The sequence below is a fragment of the Eleutherodactylus coqui genome, chromosome 2 (genome assembly GCF_035609145.1).
Source record: "Eleutherodactylus coqui strain aEleCoq1 chromosome 2, aEleCoq1.hap1, whole genome shotgun sequence".
Lineage (NCBI taxonomy): Eukaryota > Metazoa > Chordata > Amphibia > Anura > Eleutherodactylidae > Eleutherodactylus > Eleutherodactylus coqui.
Window position 1 is genome coordinate 210,290,923 of NC_089838.1, and position 24,450 is coordinate 210,315,372.

A 24,450-nucleotide genomic window follows, 5' to 3' on the forward strand; every position below is an offset into this window, starting at 1 on the left:
AACTTACTAAGCTAATAGAAAAAAAATTCTCTTTCACATAGTAGCAATGAAAAAAAGTTGAAGCTGTCTTTTTTTTATAATTAAGCTTGAATAGTGGTAACTTTTTGTGAACAATGACATATTGATGGATTACTGTGAAGTGCCTGTAGGTCTTCAGGAGCTGAAAATTCACCAGAATAGTGACTACCACACGTATAATACATGGTACAAATATTAGGTTTGTATGGCCCTTTCGGTAGATGCTACAGTGTCCCAAATCCTGGGCCAAATTAACTTCCACAGAGAATGACAGATTTTAAGGCACCCTTCGAGCAAAGTTTTAAAGCTAGATTTGGAACCAGAAAAGTTCTCGATGGTACCATAAAACTTAGCATAAAAAGTTGTGAAGGACCTCCGATTTTAAACTTTTATGATCACATAATTCCAAATTTGTTGTGTGCGCACTTGCAGACACCTGCCGAAACAAGGAGGTCTAACTCAGGAACCATTAGCTGTAGGAACCTAAAACTTTGGGAAATTTCTTTTGATACCATGGGCGTGTAATACACGAATTTCGAACAAAATCTGAGCTATGAAGATAGGAAGCATTAGACCAGGTGACATGGAATGACTCAGTTAGGGAAATCAGATAAAAAAAACAAAAAAACATACATGGTAGCTCTATCGTTAGCACTGTTAAATCACTGGGATCGCGAGTTCAATTCCAATAAGTCATGTTACAAGGCCTGTTAAAAGACTGGACACCGACTTGTAAGAAACCTACCTTCTGAAAGCTGGCGCTGATAAGGCATTGCAACAGCTCCCATTTGCAACTCCAAACAGAATCATCATCTGAGTGAAGTTTATATGCTATACATGTACTTGTGTGGGTTTTGCTAGAGTACTCCTATTCCCTCCCACACCATAAAAGTGTAGAATAATGGAAGGAAAATGGTGGAGCAAAGTTGGTTGAAAAGAAACGGGATGAGAATGGAAGTAGGGAGCTTAACTGCTGCAGTGAGATAGAAGAGATCTCACACAGTTAGAATCTTTAGATGTGTAACCCCAGCAAGTACTGAGGAAGAGGTTCCCATACCTCGAAATGCATATACAAGCTGGCTTTAATATTAAACTGAAATCTTTTTAGCACAATACCTAATCTCAAGAATTTATATCCTGTCTGAAGATTGCGCCACATTCACCCCTCCGTAAGATAGTTTTTCTTTTCCCCCCACACGATAAAAGACTAATAAGGGTAAATGGCTTCCTATGAAATTGGCCCTCCTGTGTGTGTCAGTCTGTGTCAAGGGAAAACAGGACAGAGAATCATTTATTACTACTCATGTACGGCACTGCCGAGTATACAAGAGAGAAATAAGTCTCACTGGATGAGTACTTCAAAGCAGAGATGTAGACATATGGCAGCACTCCTACAACAGTGTCTGAAGACATACGAGCAGTTGCATAGGAAGACATATGAGATCACCCTTATCATACCTAGACTTGGATCCAGTATAGACCACTAACCTGAATATAAAGTTGAGCATCTGCACAAAGCACATTATAGTCCTCAGCACAACTCCGGGCTGCATTCTGGAGAAATTTCTGAAAGTCTGGAACTTCTCCGTTTGCTTTAGACTTCAATAACTAAATAAAATCACAAAGTGAAGACATTAAAAGCACAATAAGATGTGGCAAAGAAATATGCATAATAGAAGAGGGTAGCATGGTGGCTCCGTGGTTAGCAATCTTGTTCAGCAGTGTTGGGGTTCTGGGTTCAAAATCAGCCAACATCTGCAAGGAGTTCTACGATTTTGTTATTTGTGTAGGTTTCAGCGCTGCAGAATATGTATGTGCTATGTAAATGGACCTTACATAAGTCTGTAGGTAGATATAACTTTGTAGTTCACTTGTCTATTTTAACAAAGTTGTTGGCTGCCACACACTGACCCAACCAAATATCAAAGCAAGAATACAATTGTCAATATGACCAGTCAAGATGGAAAATAGTATATCTAACTGTACAAAATAAATGAATGGATTACCATCATCACAACTAGATATGACGAGGTTATCTATTGCTATAGCAATGTGGTTGTGTGTGCACGGATACTCAATGAAATGGTGAAGGGGGGGAATAAAGACACAACTCCATAGGTACACTGTGATAGGAAACTCACTTTTGAAGAGATGAGGTTTTTGTTGGCAACTTGTCCAATCATATGGTTTCTCCTGAGAAAAGTGGAGCCTAGAGGCTTATCTCTGCTCCATCCATAGAAATTTCACTCTCATTTGGCTAAACTAGTTTAGCCCGTTTATGATGGAGTTGGGGAAATTAGCTTTTGCCGAAACAACATTGCCCAGTTTTTTATCAATAAAGTTAATTAAGTATAGTACAGTGTAAAAAAATCCATCAAGACAATAAAGGCACCCTTAAAGGGGTTGTGCACTTATCCCTTAGGCCTGTTTCACATGGGCGAAAAAATTGGACAGTGTGACAAATAGCATGTATGTGAAGCCCATGAAGGAACCTATGGGTTCCTTCACATTAGCGATGTTGTGTAGCCTGCGACGTTGCGAGAGAGAAAAAAAAGTGAGTGAGTTAGTGTTACCTTGGCTAGTTATTTTTGTCTGAGACTCACAGTCTCTTTTTCTGCAAATGGTCATATGATATCAATTCTGACCAGCTAAGATTTACTTGGGGTTATACATTCATTTCGAAGTCAAATGCTCAGTTTGTGTGATGCCATTACATGATCCTTACCACAGAAACTGCTAGAGAGGGACACAGACACTCCCTATCATAGTTACTGATGAGGATCACACAGCTCCTGTCACACAGTTATAATAGAGGAGATCACAGCTCATCCTCCTGACTGTATACTTATGGTCTGTAGGTTATTCAGGCGAATATAAAAGGTAATGATGATTAAACTGTCCCCCAGCAGGCAAACATTGTATAGCCTCAGCTATCGCTGCACTGATGCATTATGGGATAGTTGTGAAACAAAGTTAAAAATCTCAGCCTCCAGATAGTGCCTAATAAGCACCACACAGGGGTCTGCAGCGCATGGAAGTGGCTGCAATAAACAGAGACCTCTAGAATGTGACAATCAGGTGATGAGGGCAGGCACGTAAAAGAGGATTTTTTACTCACCGTAAAATCTCTTTCTCGTCTCGTCATTGGGGGACACAGCAAAGACCGTGGGATATAGCTTCTGCCACTAGGAGGCGACACTAAGCACAAAAAGTTAGCCCCGCCCTCTGGCTATATCCCTCCTGCCGACAGCAGGCTAATTAGTTTGTCATGCCAGCAGTTGGAATAGCCATGCAGGAACAGAGAGACAACAATAGTTAGTCATATGACACATCAACAAAAAATTTAACTGTAATGAAAAACACGCAGCACCATGTGCGACTTACAGAATCCGGAGTCCGACCAGGACCACCACTGTGTCATATAAAGAAAGAGGGGTGGGTGCTGTGTCCCCCAATGACGAGACGAGAAAGAGATTTTACGGTGAGTAAAAAATCCTCTTTTCTCGCTCGTGTCATTGGGGTACACAGCAAAGACCGTGGGACGTCCCACAGCCGTCCCCAAGGGTGGGTACAAATAAATCATAACCGCATGCGGTCAGTTTACAGCCGTCTGTAAAACCTTTTGACCCAGCGAAGCGTCGGCTGACGCAAACGTATGTAACTGATAAAACTTAGAAAAGGTGTGCAGGGATGCCCAGGTAGCTGCCTTACACACCTGTGATACTGAGGCACCGTGACTTACCGCCCATGACGCCCCCACTGCTCTGGCGGAATGTGCCGTCACCTGGAATGGCGGTGCCTCACCCTTGGCCCGGTAGGCTTCCACCACTGCTGAACGGATCCAGCGAGCAATAGTCACCTTTGATGCCGCGAGGCCCCGTCTCGGACCATCCGGTATCACGAACAGGGAATCCGAGCGCCGGAAGGACGCTGTCTGGTCCAAATATGTCCTTAGAGCGCGGACTAGGTCTAAGGTGTGCAGAGCCCGTTCCCTAGGGTGAACCGCCTTTGGACAAAATGATGGCAGTACAATGTCCTCATTAATGTGAAAGGTAGACACCACCTTTGGGAGAAAAGATTGCACCGGTCGCAACACCACCTTATCCTGGTGAAAAACCGTAAAGGGTGGTTTTGCCGATAGTGCCGCAATCTCCGAAACCCTACGAAGGGAGGTAACTGCCACAAGGAAAGCGACCTTCCAAGATAGCAAGCGCCACGGTACCTCCGCTAATGGTTCAAATGGATGGGCCTGCAAGGCATCCAGAACCAGGTTAAGGTCCCAAGGTGGCACCGGAGACCGGAAAGGGGGTGCCGTATGAGCAACTCCCTGAAAAAAGGTGCGCACCGCCGACCTTGAAGCCAAAGGTCGCTGAAACAAAACTGACAAAGCCGAAACCTGTCCCTTAAGGGAGCTGAGGCTCAGGCCCAAGCCCAACCCGTCTTGGAGAAACGACAGGAGACGGGCCAACGAAAAATGCATCGGGTGCGCCCCTTTCTGCTCGCACCAGCGAAAGAATGTTCTCCACACCCGGTGATATACCTTCAATGACGACGGCTTCCTAGCCCTAATCATAGTCTGGATAACTGGGTCTGAGAAGCCCCTTGCTCTCAGTACCGCGGTCTCAACTGTCACGCCGTCAAACGCAGTGTAGCTAAATTCTGGTGGTAGAGGGGACCCTGAGAGAGAAGATCCTTTCGCAGGGGTAATCGCCAGGGCGCGTCTGCTACCATGTCCATGAGCTCCGCGTACCACGTTCTTCGCGGCCAATCTGGGGCTATGAGAATCACAGGTAGCCCTTCCTTCCTGATTCTCCTGAGCAACCGTGGAATGAGAGGAATTGGTGGGAAGACATAGGGGTAATGAAACCCCGTCCATGGAGCCGTTAGCACATCTGCTGCTAGAGCTCTGGGGTCCCTTGACCTGGCCAGATAGGCTGGAAGCTTCTGATTGAAGCGAGACGCCATCAGGTCCACGTCTGGCTGACCCCATCTTAGGCATACTTCCTGAAATACCTCGGGATGTAGCCCCCATTCTCCTGGGTCGACCTCCTTCCTGCTGAGGAAGTCGGCCGCCCAATTTTCGACCCCGGTAATGAAGACTGCCGATATCGCTGGAAGATGTTTCTCGGCCCATGACAGAATTCCCTCTACTTCCTTCATGGCTCCCCTGCTGCGGGTCCCGCCTTGATGGTTTATGTAAGCCACCGCGGTCGCATTGTCTGACTGGATTCGCACTGGAGTTCCCTCCAGTCGGTGCACGAAATGCTGCAAGGCCCGGAGTATTGCTCGCAGCTCCAGGACGTTTATCTGGAGACAGGACTCCTGCGTGGACCAGGTTCCCTGTGCTACCAGATCCCCCAGCGTGCACCCCCAGCCTGTCATGCTGGCATCTGTAGCCAGCACCTGCCACTGCAGGGGCAGGAACGACCTGCCCTGCTGGATACGTGGCGAGTCCAACCACCACTGGAGCGACTGCTGAACACCTGGCGGAATCCTTATCTTCCGCTCGAGGGATCGTGCTAACCTGTCCCACCTTGACAGTATCGCCCACTGCAGGGGGCGGGAGTGGAACTGGGAAAATGGAATCGCCTCGAAAGACGATACCATCAGTCCCAAAACCCTCATCGCATGGCGGATCGCCACCGGTCGCTGCGATAGAAGGGACCGCACCTGCCTCTGAAGCAGCTGACATTTTGCTTCCGGGAGAATCACTCGACCTCGTGCCGTGTCGAAGCACATCCCCAGGTACTGCATGCGTTGAGCTGGCACAAGAGACGATTTCTTGAAATTGATCAGCCAACCGAACCTGGTAAGCGTGTCCAGGGCAATCTGCAGGCTCTCCAGGTTGTCCCGCTGGGTCGGGGCTTTCACCAGAATGTCGTCTAGATACGGCATGGCAACAACCCCCCTGGAATGCAAGATTGCCATCACTGCCGCTAAGACTCTTGTAAACACCCTGGGAGCTGTCGCCAGCCCGAATGGCAATGCCGCAAATTGGAAGTGTTCTTCCTGTACTGCGAACCGGAGGAAGCGCTGGTGCGCCTGACAAATGGGGATATGTAAATATGCATCCTGGATGTCTATCGAAGACAGGAATTCCCCTGCCTCCAAGGATGCGATGACCGCTCGTACCGACTCCATGCGGAAATGACGGACCGCTACGAACCTGTTCAGCTTCTTTAGGTCCAGAACCGGACGGACGGAGCCGTCCTTTTTGGGGACCACAAAAAGATTGGAGTAGAACCCCGTGAAGTATTGTTCGGGGGGCACTCGCACCACCACCCCCTGTAAATAAAGAGAGCGGACCGCTCCGAGAAAAGCTGCTGCCTTCCCTGGGTCCCCCGGGGTTCTGGACCGAAAGAAGCGATCGTGCGGTTGTGAAAGGAACTCTATCGCATAGCCCTTGGACACGACCCCTGTACCCAAGTGTCTGAGATCTGAGATGACCAGACCTGGCTGAATTGGAGAAGCCGTCCCCCCACCTTGTCCGAAACAGGTGGGGGCAGTCCCTCATGCGGAGGGCTTGCTTTTGGTACCCTTTGCGGACTGGGGCCCCCGCCAAGAGGACTTTGGTTTAAAGGAAGGAACCTTCCTTTGTTCCCGCTCCTGTGGACCCTTCCTCTCCACCCTACGAGGACTCGTCCGGCGATAGGAACGAAAACGTCTGTGCTGCGGAGATGACCGCTTTGGACGGTTCTGCGGCAAAAGCGAGCTCTTTCCCCCCGTAGCCTCTGAGATTAGCTCGTCTAGCTTGGCGCCGAACAGACGAGATCCTACAAAGGGCATACTGATCAACGACCCCTTGGAGGAAGCGTCCGCATCCCACGATTTTAACCATAGGGTCCGGCGAGTCGCCACCGATGCCGCGGAGGCTCGGGCCGCCAGCCTGGCTGTATCCATAGAGGCCTCACAGAGAAACATGCCCGCTTGTTCAATCTGGTGTGTAATGCCCACCAGATCCTCGGACGCTGCCCCTTCGAGGATTCCTTCTCGTAACCGCTTTGCCCAGTCAGTAACAGCCTTACTGACCCAGGACGAGGCAAACACAGGCCTAAGAGCTGACCCTGCCGCCTCAAAAACGGTCTTTGCTAAGGCCTCGACTCCTCGATCCTTGGGATCCCTGAGGGAGGAGGACTGTGCCGTGGGTAGCACCGTGTGCTTAGCCAGGCGCGAAATGGGTGGATCCACTAGTGGTGGGACCGACCACTTCTCCACTAAATCCTGCGGGAAGGGGTATTTCCCGTCCAAGTAACCTATCTTGGAAAAACGCTTATTCGGTGCCTTCCACTCCTTAGATAGGACCTTGTCAAAGTCCTCATGAGGAGGAAAGGTTTTTGGAGAGCGTCTAGGCTGCCTGAAAGAAAACGATATTCCAGATGCCTGTGGTTCCTGTTCAGTGAGCTGAAAAGTGTCACGCACCGCAACCACTAAGCTCTCCACCATCGCAGAAAATTTTGGGACCTGATCCTCCTCCACAACAGAGTCTGAGGAAGATTCAGACCATTCCTCGTCCGAAACATCCTCTTCTGCCGACGAGCGCCGTGACCTAGTGCCAGAAGAGCGCAAAAGTGACGATGAGGATGGTGACCGGGAGGGCCGCCGTGAGTCCGAAGGCCTGACCCGTTTACGTCTACGGCCACCCTCCTCATGTGAACCGGTGGCGTCCTGCGCTAACCTTTCCAAAATTGCGCCAGATGCCCGAGTGAGGTCAGACACCGCCATTGACAAGGAGCGGACCCATTCCGGCTCGGCCACAGCTGGGGGCTGAACTGCGGGGGGGATGCCCTGCCCAGCCGCCTGTTTCGCAGGGGAACAATCTCTACCAAAGGGCTCAGCCTGTCCGCATGCGAACTTTAGGTTACAGCGTGAGCAAGCAAAGTGCGTTACTCTGGCTGTCCCTGGTCCAGCCTCCAGGGCTCTGGGGTCAGACATGGTGCTGGGGTTTCACCGGGCAAAGAAAACTGCGAACTATCCTCTGCTATGCCAACCGCCGGCAGGAGGGATACGCAGCGAAAGAGGGGAGCTAGCCGCCAGGCAGAGCTTACCCAGGTCCTTGCCGAGGTCCGAAGACGTCCGGGGAGCCGCTGGGTTGGGAGACTGCAGGTGCTGAAGGGCTTTCTTTTCCTGAAGCTTGAGCTGTGCAGCGTATAAGCTGAGCAGAAAAGGCAGCAAGGAGTGGAGCAGCAGGGAGGTTTTTAAGTCCTGGCGCGCTGTCCCCAATAGGCTGCTTCTCTGATGTCATCCCCCTTCACCTGTGCTAAGGGAGGAAGGGGGAGGGGCAGGGCGGCGTGCATTGCCGATAAGGCCACGCCCCCTACATGGAGTCAATGAAGGCAGCATTCTGCCGCACCCACGCCACGAGGCCACGCCCCCAGCGTGACACGGGCGTGGCCACGCCCCCACGGAGGAATCACCGTGAAGCCACGCCCACACGTCATGTGGGCGTGGCCACGCCGCGTGGCCACGCCCCCTCCACTCCCGGCATTGCCTCGCCCGGGGCTGCACTGCAGCCCCTCCACTGAGCCCCTACATCGCAGGAACTCCTGCCGGGAGCCCATGCAGGGAGCCGGAAGACCAGGGCATACTGAAGTTGTTGCTGCCGCCGCCTGAGGTGCCATGCCTACGAGGCCACGCCCCCCCGCCGGCTTGTGCCTGAAACCAGTGCCCTGAATATCCGCAGCCATACATAGCGGATACAACCCCCGCGAAAAGGAGCCTGTCCGCCTGCGCCTATGCCTGCGCCTCGCTGCAGCCCACAAGGTACGCATGCAAAAGCGACATACTGGGAGAGCCAGGGAAGGGAGAGGGGAGGGGAGGGGGGGGGGGTCGCCAGCACATACTTACCTCCTGCGTTCTTGCTGGAAGATAAGGCGGCTCCCCAGTTCCAGCAGCCTACCCCTGTAATATCGCCTGCCCATGGGAAGGGGATGCAGACCTCTGCACCAAACATAGGGGGGCTCACGCTGGCGGGCCACATGCGGATATATACGACCCGGATGTGCCACCTTTCCTTCTGAGGCGGGCCGGGCAAGAAGCAACCTGGACAAACCCGAGGTTGTTCGCCCTCCTCTCCGTTCGGGTTTGATGGGGAGCGTCCTGCCTCTCCGTCTAACCCTGGCCCTTAAAGCAGCCCTAACGGGCACAACCGTCCTCCTACGAGACACTAAGCTAAAAACTAATTAGCCTGCTGTCGGCAGGAGGGATATAGCCAGAGGGCGGGGCTAACTTTTTGTGCTTAGTGTCGCCTCCTAGTGGCAGAAGCTATATCCCACGGTCTTTGCTGTGTACCCCAATGACACGAGCGAGAAAAATGTGTTTTTGCCGCAGTGGCCCTTTAAAAATGAAAGAGAGCAAATGTGCGAACAGAATAAATGAGGTCGTCAATGCCAATAAATAATTTGTTGCTTCTGGGAGTCCTCACTATCTGCACTACTTAGAAGTGACCTCTTTAGTTCCTGCACAATATGACACATCTAGTTTTCAATTACCTGGTAATGATTATATTCCTTGATTTGCTGAAAGGCGATATTGGTGTTCTTATTGTTGAGGTACTTGATCATAAGTCTTACGTAGGCATCCTGCTCAAATGCCGTGAGGGAGGAAAACCGTTGGTATGGCACACGAGGCTCGGGAAACGGTAGGATGTGCTTGGCAGAAGATGGCACAACAGGAGGTTGACTGTCGTGGACTGGAGCTTGGGAACCTGAAGCCTCTGCACATTTAGTAGCAGTTTCTGCTGGCGTTGTCCTAAGACAATGAGGAAACATGACGGGGTGTTTAGTTTAATACAACATGTTTATGTAGACGGCGATCCAACCTGTAGAATGGGTTACAAGGTAAAAAACGCTCTGAATGCCAAGCAATAAACATCAATGGGTAAACTCATTTCACAGGTCTGACTTTCTCTTGGAGAATACTAAGAAAATAAGAAGCACACTAATCTGGCATGTTGTGGGCCACATTTGGTAAAACCACCAGCTCACCTTTCTGTGTTTTCTAATTAGAAGCATTCACTGTATCTACAGCAACCCTACCTACCTAATCACTCGCCACTGAAGAAGAGATGGATGCTTTGAAATGTTCTCCAAAACTCATTATGGTTCCTTATTTCAACACACAGAAGCAATAAATAAATAAATCATCGGCACTTAGCACAAGACACTCGATAGCTGTCTCTCCATATAGGAGAGGACGTCCATTAAGGAGACAGAAGCTGGCACATTATATTATCATAAAGGGGAAAAAATGCTGACTCAGCAGGAATGAACGGAATGCAAATGAATTCCAGTAATAGAAAGGGGTTAGAAATAATAACCTGCAGAGTTATTAAAACATGGCTGCTATGGGGCAGTGACTAGTAGCAACAAGGACGTTCAATTCTTTATTGACTTGAGTGCCAAGCATCAGCTGGGGTATAGGAGGATCCAAAATATTGTCCTCAGCACCATATATTGCAAACTGTAGATCTGTGCAACTCTGCAGAAGCATCATCCATTGGTAATGGATAGTAAGAAGATAGAAGCGAAGGCACTTGACCACTTTACTATGCGATTAAAGCTCTAATACAGATTTTTTTCCTTTAAAAAGTAAAAAATAAAAACATAGTACATTAATGGGTGATTCAAAAGTCAGGGCCACTCAGAATATCTTCTGAATGAAAAGAGATGCAAGTAGGAAACTTTGTAAAATTAGATGGCTTAAATGGGTGGAGAAGGACTGAAGCGACTTCTCAATCTCTCTTATCCCTACATAGGTTACCCCTCATCCCTTTCTTCCCCAGCATACCAGGGGGCTCGATTACCCCCCAATAATCCTTCCACTTGCTCCTTCCCTTGTTCCTGCCCCTATGCAGAGATCTCCACGCGGGAGTACCAGTCCACAGGGATTGAGATTGGGTCACATATCTCCCATACGGGTTAATAATGTATAGTAATAATTTCTCTGCTGTTTCACCAGCTGTTGATCTAGCGTTAACACTCAGTTAGTTGTTAATTACATAAAACATATGGCCCATTTAGACACAGCGAGAATCGCTCAAAAATCGTTCAAAACCGTCTTTTGAGCGATTCTCGTTGCGTCTAAATGCACTGACATCGTGCAGTTTTTCGTGCACGAGTCATTCATCGCTCACTTCAAGTTTTCTTGAATTGAGCAATCAGCTGTTATCAGCGGAGCAGGCTGTTATCACAGCCAGCTGCGCTGATAAGATTCTCTGTGCCTGTGTCCTGCTGCAAATTCACAGCCAGGCAAGGGCTGTAAGCGTGCAGTTGTATTGTTCTATTAGCAGCCGCAGCAGTGTCCCACTTCGGTTGCATAACTGTATAAGGGCTACTTGGCTACTATAAGGGCTCCCACACACTTGCGTTTTTTTTACGCAAATGTCCATGGGACTTTCTAATGTTAAAAACGCATCGATAGTTTGTGCAATGCGCTTTTAACATTAGAAAGTCCCATTGACATTTGCATTTAAAAAACGCAAGTGTGTGGGAGCCCTAAGGTATGCAAAGATCATCGCTCAAAACTGTCACTCAAACTGTCGTTTGAGCGACTTTTGAGCGATCATCTGTCAGTGTAAATAGGGGCATAGAGACCGCAATAAAATGTTTACTTAGAGTGTAGCCTACCTCCAGAAATGTTCTTTTTGTATTGATGTTGCACAATTTCTAGGCTATGTCAGCCTTGTTGTAAGTTTTGTAAAATCTCTAATAAAAAACACATTTCGACTTAAATGGGTGGAGAAAACTTTTTGACACAATAGTGGTGCCAGTTGGCCATCTCGGTAACAACAATCTTGGATTCAGCCCAAAAAACATCAATGAAAAGGGGGTCATATATAACTTAGGGTAGAATTCCATCAGAAATTGATAGGTGCAGTCATTCCTTCAATATCTGCAACCATTCCCACGTTATGGATGATTTTGAACATGAAACCAGTCAGGGGGCGATTTTTCAGATTAATTATTTGTGAGAGAGAACAGGACCCACAGCTACTCAGGGATAGCTGTGTAGTATTGAGTGGGCGTGGTTATGATACACAGCCTCTGACAGAAGAGAGGGGAGGGTTCGCTGAGCCTGTGTGCATGCATGAGAGAGGAACTGATCAGTGCTAGGAACACCCCAGGCCAGAAACGTGAACGTATGAGAGCCTATAAACTAAGTATGAGGCTTCCTAAATGCACGAGAAGGAAAACTTAATGCAAAAACAGATAACTGCATCAATTTTTTTCTAGTTAAGTATGTATTGATTTTTTATGCACAATGGTTTCTATAGCCTTTAAACAGCACAGCTTTATACAATAATCGTGGCAAGTTCCAGTGATAAAACTATATATTGTGGTATGCACAGTAATTAAAGCACAATAATAAGATACATAGAACAACAACTATTTACCCATGTTAAAAATAGCCTGAGATTAGGACAATCATTTAGGCTGAATGGTCCTAGTACCTCTGTCATTAAGATCAATTGAATTTCCTTCTAAAGTAATTGAAATTAATTGGAGCTTGGCCTACAATGCCAAGCCGGGCCACTGTAGTGGGAACAGAGCAGTCTGCTTCCTGCAGAAATCAGCTCAGTGAACGAGGGCAACAGCCAGTTGATTCCTATTGACAGACCCCTGCCCCTATTTGAAAACCCCTATTTGGGATCCCTATTTGAAAACCTATCCTGAGATATCAGGAGGCTGGAATCGGCACATGTGACGGGGGCGGAGCTACATGATGACGCATACAAGGGGCGGAGCCAAAACGCCACTGCTTCCGAGCCGAGACGAAGGGAGAAGACCCATCTGCGCAAGCGCGTCTAAAAAAGCAAGAAGACACCGAAATTAGACGGAGCCAGGGCGACGGGGACGCTAGCAACGGAGCAGGTAAGTGAATAACTTCTGTATGGCTCATATTTAATGCACGATGTATATTACAAAGTGCATTAATATGGCCATACAGAAGTACTTAACCCCACTTGCTTTCGCGAGACAACCCCTTTAAGTTACTTATAGGTCCCTATCTGACGGCAGCATGGTGTATGAACAGAGATGATGATTTTAGCGGTCTGTCGCTTATACCAAACAGCTCAGCAGTTCTGGAAACCTTACTTGTGAAAGTTCACAACGAGCTGCAGAGAGGATTCTAGTGTGGCTCATTAACATCCATTTTTTCCCTGCATCCCTGCCCTATTTCCCTATTACCAGTGATTGATGGGTCTCTTCATTTGCACAGTAACATGGAGAGACCTGTCAATTAGCGGCAGGAGGGAGGAGGGGGGTGGGGGACAGTGAATGTATGAATATTAATGAGCTGCACAGGATTCCGCTAAGCAGCATGCTGTGAACGTTCAAAGGTAAGGTTACCAATATGGCTGAAAGGATTGGTATAAGTAACAGGCTGATGAAATCACTATGCTGCTGGCAGAAAGAGATAAACAAGGGACCCGACAGGTTTCATTTAAAGGGACCCTGTCACCTCCTAACAACACCATAAACTAAGTTATAGTGCTGATAGAGGAGGTGACAGGGAGCCGGTGGATGTACTTTTTATACTCGCCTGCTCTCTGGTTTCAGTCCTGTCACGCGGTGAAGATCGCATTGTGCCAACTATGGAAAGCGCAGCCCGACGTCCACGAGCGGAGAATCATAGCGATTCTCTGCTTGTGGGATTCAAATCGAGGCATGCCGCGATTCCCCGCAGTGAGCCTAGCTATTAGGTAGGCTCATCGCAGAGACCTGTCAGTGCTCTCCCACGGCGGAATATCTCTAACGATATTCCGTCACGGCCGTGGACAGGCAGCCTTTCAGCACTATGACATAGTTTATGGTGCTGTAGGGAGGTGACAGGTGTGTTTTAAGGGCTATGTCCAATTTTTTTTTGCTCCGATACACCTGAAAATAAAAATAGGAAGCAATTTTAGAAACATTGATACAAAAGAAAAACTCTGTTATTTTGTGAACATAGGTCCTAAGGAAACCTATGTGTTTCATGGTTAGCCTGTGTGATTGAAAATACTCTTGTTGTACACGGTGTAGCAAGGTAGCACACAGGATGGCCTGCAGAGGGCGTAAAATAAGGCATAATGTGTGTTAATCAGCAGGGCCAGTTGTGTGGGTGTGTCTGGAGGAGTTCCCTGCTGAAAGCCAGAGAAAGAGGATGCTGGGGCAGCTATAGGAGCTGCAAAGCCTGAGGTCTGGCATGGAACAGACTGTGTCCGTCATGAGTCTGACAGGGAAGGTCGCCCCCTAGACGCCCTCGCTGGATAAAGTGACAAGGCCACTTCGGGTTGTAAACCCAGATTCACGAGTCTGACAGGGAAGGTCGCCCCCTAGACGCCCTTGCTGGGTAAAGTGACACGGTCACTGCGGGTTGTACACCCAGAGTCACAAGTCTGACAGGGAAGGTCGCCCCCTAGACGTCCTTGGTGAGTAAAGTGATAAGGACACTGCAGTTGTGAACCCTGAAGTTATGTGTTCCAGTGCATATGCAGTGTGTTGATACTGTGATAAGTTTGCTGTGTGCAATAAAGAAGGCTGGAAGCCATAGCTTGAAGTAATCCAGCTGTCCAGCATCTATCTGCGAGTGGTGCCAACCAGCTTAAGGGAGAAGATGGCGATCTCCGTAAGTGAATAACCTCCAAGTTGCCACAATGGTTAATCTGAAAACATAACGTCTTCAATTGAAGAAATGGTTAGAAATGTGGCCATACCATTTAGCTGAGACTTTGCCAGGTTGTACAGTAACATTCTTAAGACATGGGAAAAGAATTAAGAACATTTTCTCTGAGCATAATAAAAAAAGGAATTTTACTTGCTGGAGAGGAGCAACAATTCAGCCAGCGTTGGACCCAAGGAATACTTCTCATAAGACTCACGTGTGAAGAAACAGCTTCTGCCATTGCAAGGTTCAATATCCCTGTGGAGAAAAGACATTGCAGGTGCGTTAAACAAATGCGTAAAGTGAAAAGAGGTTTATACGAATATTGGTGGTGACGTAGTGTGAAGCACTTGGACAGGACAAGGAGCTCCAGCTTATCAGATAGTCTTTGTGAGGACCACTAATCTGCATGAGAAACCAGGAACGAGGGGCTGGGATCCGATTGACTGCCCTGCGAATGCAACTTCTCACTAATTTATATAAATAAGCACCTTAAACAATGGACATGGAGGTGTTATCAGTTTTTAGTAATCAGTGGGACCAGATAATTACTTATAGGCCCAATGTCCACGGGTGGATTTCATTTGCAGAATCCACGCATGAGATCCACGTATCAAGCCGCCCCGTAGGGAAACGTTGGGCGTCCGCACTTCATTAAAGGAGATGTCTCGAGGAAGCAGTTAATTTTTTTTTTTGCCCAGTCCCCCCCATTAAACATACATTACAAAGCCCCCCTGTAAATGACATTTCTAGCTGGTTCGTACTTACCGTTCCAGCGTTTCAGCAACTTATAAAAGTTTCCTCAAGATGGCCGCCGGCTCTTTCCCCGTCGCTCGCTGCAGCCCGACGTGCGCGCTCCCGAGACGCCGCCAGCTGTGTCTCCATGGCAACCGGACGCATCGCAGCCGCCGACCAGACGCCCCGCAGCCGCCGACCAGACAGCAGGTAACCGGCGCTAGCCCCCGGCTCCCCAGCGCTAGACCCTCAGCCCAGGTGAAGGCCCCGGAGCCCAGCGCTAGGTTCCGGAGCCCAGCGCTAGTTCCCCCGGCCTAGCGGCAGCCCCCCCCCGGCCTAGCGACAGCCCCCCCCCCCCGGCGCAGCGGCAGCCCCCCCCGGCCTAGCGACAGCCCCCCCATCACAGCGGCAGCCCCCCCCGGCCTAGCGACAGCCCCCCCGGCGCAGCCCGGCGCAGCGGCAGCCCCCCCCCCGACCCATCACTTACCTGGGAGGCTTCTCGGGGCTGCTGGGCTGGGCTGGGCTGGGCTTCTCCGCTGGGCAGCTCCAGTTTCTGCACCTTCCTCTAACAGAGGATGGTGCAGAATGGCCGCTTCAGCGCGCTCCCGAGCAGTGACAGCTCGTCTGCGCATGCGCAGAAGAGCTGTAGCGGGGAGCACACTGAAGTGGCTCGTGCTGAATGGAGAAGACCGGACTGCGCAAGCGCGTCTAAAAAAGCAAGCTGCCAGCGAATTTAGACGGAACCATGGAGACGAGGACGCTAGCAACGGAGCAGGTAAGTGGAATAACTTCTGTATGGCTCATATTTAATGCACAATGTACATTACAAAGTGCATTAATATGGCCATACGGAAGTGTATAACCCCACTTGGTTTCGCGAGACCACCCCTTTAAACACATGTGGATTTGTTTTTATTTGATCTGCGGATGCCATGCGCGGATAATAAATCGCAGCATGCGCTATTTTACCGTGGATAATGCGCAGATGTGCTCCATTCATCTCTATGGGATATTATGATCCGCAGTGCATCCGCAAATACATTTGCGGATTTGAAGGTTAAAAAAAAATCAATAAGGGAGGTTGGGTTGTGGATTTTTTTTGTGTAGATGATCTGCAGTGCATGCGTATGGAAAAAACCTGCAATCTGCGATCTCCCGCAAGCAACAAAAAAATCTATTTTATGACGAGCTGCAAGTGCGTCTGCTGCGGAAATCCACATGAAAAACCTGTGCGTGCCGTGGATGAGGCCTAGGCTATATCCAGACGAGCATATTGTCACATGTCTGTAATACGGTTGTGTTACAGATGACATGGGAACTGTAGGTCATCAGTATTTCATCCAGATTTTTAAAATCTGTATTTGCCCAATAGAAAATACTACTAAATGAATGCAAATATGGAGGCAAAAACTGACAAAAACAGGTTATTCAGTATTTTTAAAGCACGGCTGTGTTACAGTCTGCAAAACACTGGTCAGATACAGAGTGGCATATGCTTGTCTGAGACTGACCCTAGGGAAGAACTCCCTGAGGAATAAGGGGAACTGTCTGTACAGGGAGTTTTGCATAAAACACTCCCCATCTTTAGGCCCCTTTACATGTAACATTTATTGCTCACAATTCGTTCAAACAAACAAATCTGAGCGATAACCGTTACGTGTGAATGCGGGGGGGGGGGGGGGGGGGAAATCGCTAACTTGTCATTCCCGGGTTGTTAAGCTGACTTTTCAGTCAGTTTAAAAAAACCCTATTGGCTCGCTGGCTTGTCGTTCCATGTAAAAGCTCCCCGCTCAGCGCTTCCCACATTGACTTGGCTTATACTGTAAATGCTGCAGATTTTCCGTGCAACAGGTCTGCAAGGAAGAAAAGCAGCAAATCTGCCCCGTATGAACCCAGCAACAGTTTTGATAAGTGAGGCTTGTGGTTTTAATGGTCAATATACAAAATGATACAATATTAAATATTCTACTTTCTTATGATGTCGATAACTTCATTATCTTGCCGTATTCGGATTTTGCACCCTAAATATAGGTAGGAACAATCCATTTCCCTGCTTTGCCCTACAATGGGCAAGATATGTAAAGCAAGAGCAATCGGTGGGCTTCAGTGGTCTTTCGCACCGTAGCATCGGGGAGTCCATCAGAAAGCATATTAGTCTCTGGGGCTGAGGGATGGAGACGGGTACAGCCATGCACCTACTGACACTGGTGGAGTAGTAAAACACCTACAGTCATGGCTACGCCCAGGTCCCCATCCCACCGTCTGTACAGCCTGGTATACCTCCGTAGAGCAGCGGTCACTGGCAGACACATAGCCTCTGGTCAGCGAGCTGGAGGGGTACAGAGTGGGCTCACTAACCGGCCAACTTCCCAGCACTTGCTGTGAGTACGTGTCTACATGCTGCTGGATGACAGGATGGCCCCAAGGCTTCTGCTGACTAGTGGAGGTAACCTACCTGTCTGAACCTACAGACCTGAGGATTAGTCAGAGCTCAGGCACTGCAGAGATCCTCTGACTCCGGAGTATAAGATGCAAGGACTTTTTAGGAAGATTTATTTTTTTTTGCTGAAAAGTGCATCTTCTAGTCCAAAAAATATGGAAGTCAAACAAAGACTAAGCTGCAGCCTGGGGCCCATTTTGACCAAGTTTTCATTCCTTCCCATTTAGTCAACTGAGCTGCTCTGTCCTCCAAAAATAACAGAAAGCAAATGAAAACAAAATTTGCAACAATTTTTGGTTACCTTACATCCTGTGCGTTCAGGGTTTGTATTGGAGGGGATCAGGCGCCGATCCCGCTCCATATAATCCGTGTGCTGGGTGTTTCTTACAGCTGACACCCGCAATCAGTGTGGATGCTGTTATCCCGATCGCCATTTGGTTGGCATGGCAGCCTGGGGCTGTCTGAAGGCCCCCAGCACTACTATGGACGATTGCCTATCAAGCCATGATTACGGCATAGCTGAACAGAATGCCTGTCAGATTGTGGTATAATGTAATACTGTGGTATTGTATTATACTGTGTGAGCCACTGAAATAATAAAAAACATATTTGGTATCGCTGCGTGCATAAAAGTCTGACCTATTAAAGTAACGCATTATTTGTCCTACAGAAAAATGTCGCCAGAAAAAAAATAAAAAAATACACAATGCCAGAACTGCACTTTGTTGGTCAACCAAACTACAGGAAAAAGTGGTCAAATATTCTCATAGTATGGATAGGAGAGCGCCTCAGAAGAGAATAAAGCTATATAGTGCAAAAAGGAAAGTTCAGGAATTACCTGGTGTGGACAGCCGGACCCCAAGTTGATTAAGGTAACCAGGTACCTCACCTGTAGTCCTGGTCTTCTTATTTAGGCCCTCTTATGCATTAAGGCCCATTTAAACACAATGATCATCTTTTGAGCGATAACCGTTGTGTCTAAACACGCTGCCATCATGTACTGTTTGTGCACTATTCGTTCATCGTTGATTTCTAGCAAGCTAGAAATCACCAATGGCTTATCAGTGCTGCATGCCGATTTTCTCAGGGGGCGGCGCTGGTAGTGTTCTTACAGCTGGTATCACGCTGGGACTTCACAGTGGGATACCAGCTGAAAGCTCTGAGAACAAAGGAGCTGTCTGTGCTCTTGCAGTTTCTCAGCACTATCAGCTCAGCGGGACACCGCTGATAACTGCGAGAACAAAGCAGCTGTTTGCATATAAAAAACAGCTGCTTTTCTCTGAGTTATCAGCGGTATCCCGCTCCACCTGTATTTAACTCTTTAGGTAGCTAATTAGCTACTTAAGACTTATGCAAAGATGATCGCTCAAAACTGTCACTCAAACTGGCGTTTGAGCGATCATCTTTAAGTCTAAATGCACAGAGAACTCCTCAATGGTACAGAGAAAAACAAATTTTAAAAAATTCTTGCGCTCATAAGAGTATTCAAATCAGATATCCATTCTATTTCAGTGAAATTACTTCATTTAAAGACAATGGATATCTGATTTGAATACTCTTCTTAAGAGCGCAGGAATTTTTTAAAATTCAAATAGTCTTATGTACCCCAAAATAGTACCAATAGAGACTACAGGAAGTCCCGCAGGAAATGAGCCCTAGCACAACTATGTTGACAGAAGATGACAACAAAGAATTAATTTTATTTTTTTCCCGAAGATATATATATATTTTTTTAAGTACTACTGCAAAAATATATATATATAAAGTTCTTATTTTTGCCGCAGTATATACACCATAAAAACAAGACCCGTTCAAAAATGTCGGAATTACTATGGTTTTTTTAAATTTCCCTCCAATTAGGAATTTTTAAAAGTTTTTCAGTACATTATATGGTACATTAAATAGTACCACTGAAAAATACAACTCGCCCCGCAAAAAACAAGCCTGAAGACATCTATGTTTATGGATAAATAAAAGAGTTATAATTTTTTAAATGTGGGGAGGAAAAACTGAAAATAAATAAGGGGTGGTCCTTAATGGGTTAAAAAAGCACTCTAGTTTTTTTTTTTACTCTTGAGAGATCCCTCAAAATATCACTGTACTCTGCCGTGAAGACTCTAGTTCTGTAGCTCATCCCCTCCAGGCTGTGTATTCTGCCCTTCTGTTCCAGCCTGCAGGTCACATGACCAGCACTCTGACTACAGGACACAGAGCGTTGCCAATGGCGCAGACTTCGGACTATCATCAGAAAGAAAAACTCTCTCTTCCCCATAGCAACCAATCACAGAGCAGCTTTCATTTTCTTGAGCAAGATACAAAATAAAAGCTGCGCTGTGATTTGTTGCCTTGTGCAATTCAGTCTTTTCAGCAGTTGATATAAATCTGACCCATTAGCTGCAGGACGCAGAGAGTAGTCAGAACTTTTATTACTTTTAAAAAAATAATTAATAAAACTTTATTGTTCTCATTTTTACTTTTTCTTTTTAGTACCCCCTGGAGGACCACAACTAGCGATGCTTACATCACTTGTGCAGTATGATGTAATGCCACAGCATTACATCATACAGTATTCTGACAGGCAGCCTATTACACAACCCCACGGGGGATGGCACGATAGGCATTCTGCCATGACGGCCCTGGGGCCTTTCCTAAGGATCCCGGCTGTCATTGCACCTGCACGGTTCCACCATGGGGGGGGGGGGGGAGGGGAGGGGGGGGGTCGCATATGGGACCCCCGAAACATCGTTCGATGGATTTTAATGCCACTGTCAGATTTGACAGCGGCATTTAAAGGGTTAACAGTCCCAATTGGCCATGTGGCTGTTGCCTGCAGGTGTCAGCTGTAAAACAGCTAACACCTACCGTGTATGAACGGAGATAGCAGCGCTATCTCCCTCCATACACGTCCTGCAACGGCAGGATGTAAAAGCATGATAGCATGGTCACTAAGGGGTAAAATCACCTTTTCCCATATTTATAATTAAAAATAAACAAAAGCTGACTGTGTTTGGCCTCATGTCCACGGCACGCGCAGATTCTGTGCAGGGAATCCCACATCAAATCCAGCACTCCCTGTATTTCCCCGACAGTGGCGCCTCCACATCTGGGTTGGCTGTACTGCGCATGGTCCTCACGGCTCGCAGTCAGACATGCGCAGTATAGTTTGTTTTGAAGATCTCCTGCTTTCCCGCGGATCGTCCGCAGTATCAGCTGGGGGTGCGAGATGGATCAGACAGCTTCCATTGATTTCAGTGGAAGCCGACCGTGCGGGATCCACACTGAAATGGAGCATGCTGTGGTTTGTTTTCCGGACCACAAGGTCCACAAATCAAATTCGCATGTTTTCATCCATTTGCGGACGTCCGTGCTTCTCTACAGGGGCATGATCTGCGGGCCCCACATGGGTTCAGCAAATCAAATTTGCCTATGGACATTGGGCCTAAAAGTCCAATTAAAACGATGCATCAATCCCTCCACACAGGGAACGTCACCATTACAAGAACAACAATACAAGCCAGAAGTAGTCAAGTCACCCCGTCTCCAAGGAAACATTTAATAAGAAGCAATCCGGCCGTATGTACACAACAGAACCGATGGAAACCACAAGCCGCAGCGGCCGGGAACATCAACCCTGGAGCGGTCAGAAGATAATCAGCCCTGCAGTAATGGAAACCTCTACACGCCCAGCGCCCTTATATTTATCATCAGAATGAAGCTAACGAGTCATTCGTGCTGCGACGCCATAAAGCAAGACCGACTAAAAGGCAACAAAAACATTCCATTTCATTGCACTAAATGTGAAAGTTTTTCAGTAACTTCTACGGTCCATTGAAGAGCTGCCGCTGTAAGATGACCTCGCCCCGCAGGCACCCGCCATGACAACTGGGGGAACGGAAGATTTAAAGGGGAAAAAAGCCTGTGTCTGCAAGGGGTTAATAGACTCCCCCAATGTTTACTACAGAGCAGCCCCTCTGAGACATTATCAGTCCTGATACTTTATAATAGTCCTAAGCTGCAAGAATGTGGAGAAATAACATGGCCGCTACTGCTCCCCCTATTACTGTCTGAGCATCACACCGCATCTCTGTCCCATCACACATGTATTTCCCCACCATCACTCTCACCATTGCAGCCCTCCTGCAGCCTCCATGGCTTCTATGTGCGACTACCGCACCACATGCGTCCCACAACATTGACGTCATCGGCTCAGAGCTTGGTGCTCTGCTCTCTGTGCGGATCTATAGGTATTCGAGCGCCATCTAGCGGCTAATGTGCTAACTGCACATGTAATTCGATTGTACAGATTTATTTATAAAAATGTATTTGCAAATTTTGTTTTAAATTGATAATAAAAGAGAAAATATGTTGAAAACGTTCTTTTTATTTAAAGGGGTTGTCCAGCCACGACAAGTGCATCTATACACTTCTGTATAGCCATTACAAAGCACTTTGTAATATAGTGTGTGCTTTGTCAATGAGTCATACAGAAGATATATACTTACTGGAACTGGTGCCCCCCCATGTGTTTACCATTCCATCGTCCTTGAATATGGCAAATCTAGACGGCTCTCTGCTTCATCTGTCGCGCAGGCGTAGTAGTGCTTGTTGGCTTCTCGGGAACATGCATCTGCTCCATCGCGCATGCGCAGTTCAGTCAATTCCACTGAGAGTCCGGAGCTGAAGGGCAAGAGGGGTGTAGAGGTGGCGTGGCGGGTCACTATTACTGCTGGGGCAACTACTGGGGGTCACTATTACTTCATGCTGAAAGAGAACGATCAGCCTTATCAGGAGTTCACAGCAGGATACAGCTGATACTATTGTTTCAGCTGGTATCCCGCTTGTAGAACACAGCTGGGGTATGAAGAAAACAGCGGTCCAGCTGTGTTCTGCATACCCCGCACGGGGGGCACAGCTGCATACCAGCTGAGCACTCCATGAACAGCCGGGGTATGAAGAACACAGTGGTCCAGCTTTGTTCTACATAGCCCGCTCGGAGCACTCAGCTGTATACCAGCTGAGCGCTCCGAGCAGAGAACAGCTGGATGCAAAAGACAAGCGTCCCCGCTTGTCTTCTGCATACCCCGCTTGGAGCGCAATGTAATTGCTCAACGTTGGAGCGATCACCTTGCACTGTAAAGGCACACAACGATTATCGCTCCAAAGACATCTTTTGAGGATTTAGACTGGACATAAGGTCCTGTGAGTGTGTCTGTGTCCAGAAGTTACTGTAAGCTCTGAAGTGTGGCCCTATTATTACTGGGGTCACTATGGGGACCCTATTACTTCTTGGGCCACTGTGAGGGTCACTATTACTACTGGGGCTACTAACGGGGGTGTTGTTACTACTTAGGCCACTATGGGGTGTCACTATTACTACTGGGGCCACTAACAGGGTAACTCTAATTACTGGGGCCATTATGGGGGTCAATTTTTTTGACGGAGGCCACTAACAGGGTCATTATTACTATTTGAGGCACTATTGCTAGTAGGGTACGACAGGGGTCAGTATTGTGTTTAATATATTTATTAATGACCTGGTAGAAGGATTGCACAGTAAAATATCCATATTTGCAGATGACACAAAACTATGTAAAGTAATTAACAGAAGTGAGTATATGGTTGCAATAGGATCTGGATAAGTTGGGGGCTTGGGCAGAAAAATTAGGTTTAACATCGATAAATGTAAATTTATGCACATGGGTAGAGGAAATACATGTCACCATTACATGCTAAATGAGAAACCATTGCGAAACACTGGCATGGAAAAGGATTTGGGAATTTTAGTTAACTGGAAGCTTAACTGGAGCAGCTAGTGGCAGACAACTGCTGCCAAGGCAAATGGGATCCTGGGGTGCATCAAAAGAGTTATTGGGGCACATGATGAGAACATTGTTCATCCTCTTTACAAATCGCTGGTCAGACCACACGTAGAATATTGTGTACAGTTATGGGCAACGGTACTCAGGAAGGACACCTTTCTTGAGCGATACAATATTATATGTTATAATCACTTATGACTTCAGAAGGGTTGATGATCCAGGGATTATTCTAATTGCCAGATTGGAGTCATGAAGGATTTGTTTCCCTTAAATGGGGAAAATTGGCTTTTACCTCATTGTTAGAGATGAGCGAGCACCAAAATGCTCGGGTGCTCGTTACTCGAGACGAACTTTTCGCGATACTCGAGGGTTCGTTTCCACTAACAAACCCCATTGAAGTCAATGGGCGACTCGAGCATTTTTGTATATCGCCGATGCTCGCTAAGGTTTTCATTTGTGAAAATCTGGGCAATTCAAGAAAGTGATGGGAACGACACAGAAACGGATAGGGCAGGCGAGGGGCTACATGTTGGGCTGCATCTCAAGTTCCCACAATAGCGACAAGAGTGGGCCCCCCCCCCTCCCAACAATTTTAACTTCTGAAAAACCCTCATTAGCAAGGCATATCTTAGCTAAGCACCACACTACCTCCAACAAAGCACAATCACTGCCTGCATGACACTCCGCTGCCACTTCTCCTGGGTTAACATGCTGCCCAACCCCCTCGCACGACCCAGTGTCCACAGCGCACACCAAAGTGTCCCTGCGCAGCCTTCAGCTGCACTCATGCCACAC

The 24,450-nt window shown here is 47.7% G+C and overlaps 1 protein-coding gene across 2 annotated transcripts in view; it reads right to left on the minus strand.

The window, feature by feature from the left end:
* Positions 1-22,027, minus strand: part of ICE2 (interactor of little elongation complex ELL subunit 2) — a 111,707-nt gene extending 89,680 nt beyond the window's left edge. Inside the window, exons 1-4 of one of the 2 annotated variants that reach the window (XM_066592395.1) lie at positions 21,961-22,027; positions 14,815-14,919; positions 9,507-9,765; positions 1,507-1,626 (exon numbers count right to left, since the gene is read on the minus strand). In XM_066592395.1, the coding sequence (XP_066448492.1) occupies positions 1,507-1,626; positions 9,507-9,765; positions 14,815-14,919; positions 21,961-21,986 (510 nt within the window). In that variant the 5' untranslated portion in view covers positions 21,987-22,027. Of the gene's footprint in view, positions 1-1,506; positions 1,627-9,506; positions 9,766-14,814; positions 14,920-21,960 lie in introns of those variants that run through there. The other variant, XM_066592396.1, reaches the window with a different exon arrangement.
* Positions 22,028-24,450: the final 2,423 nt, after the last annotated feature.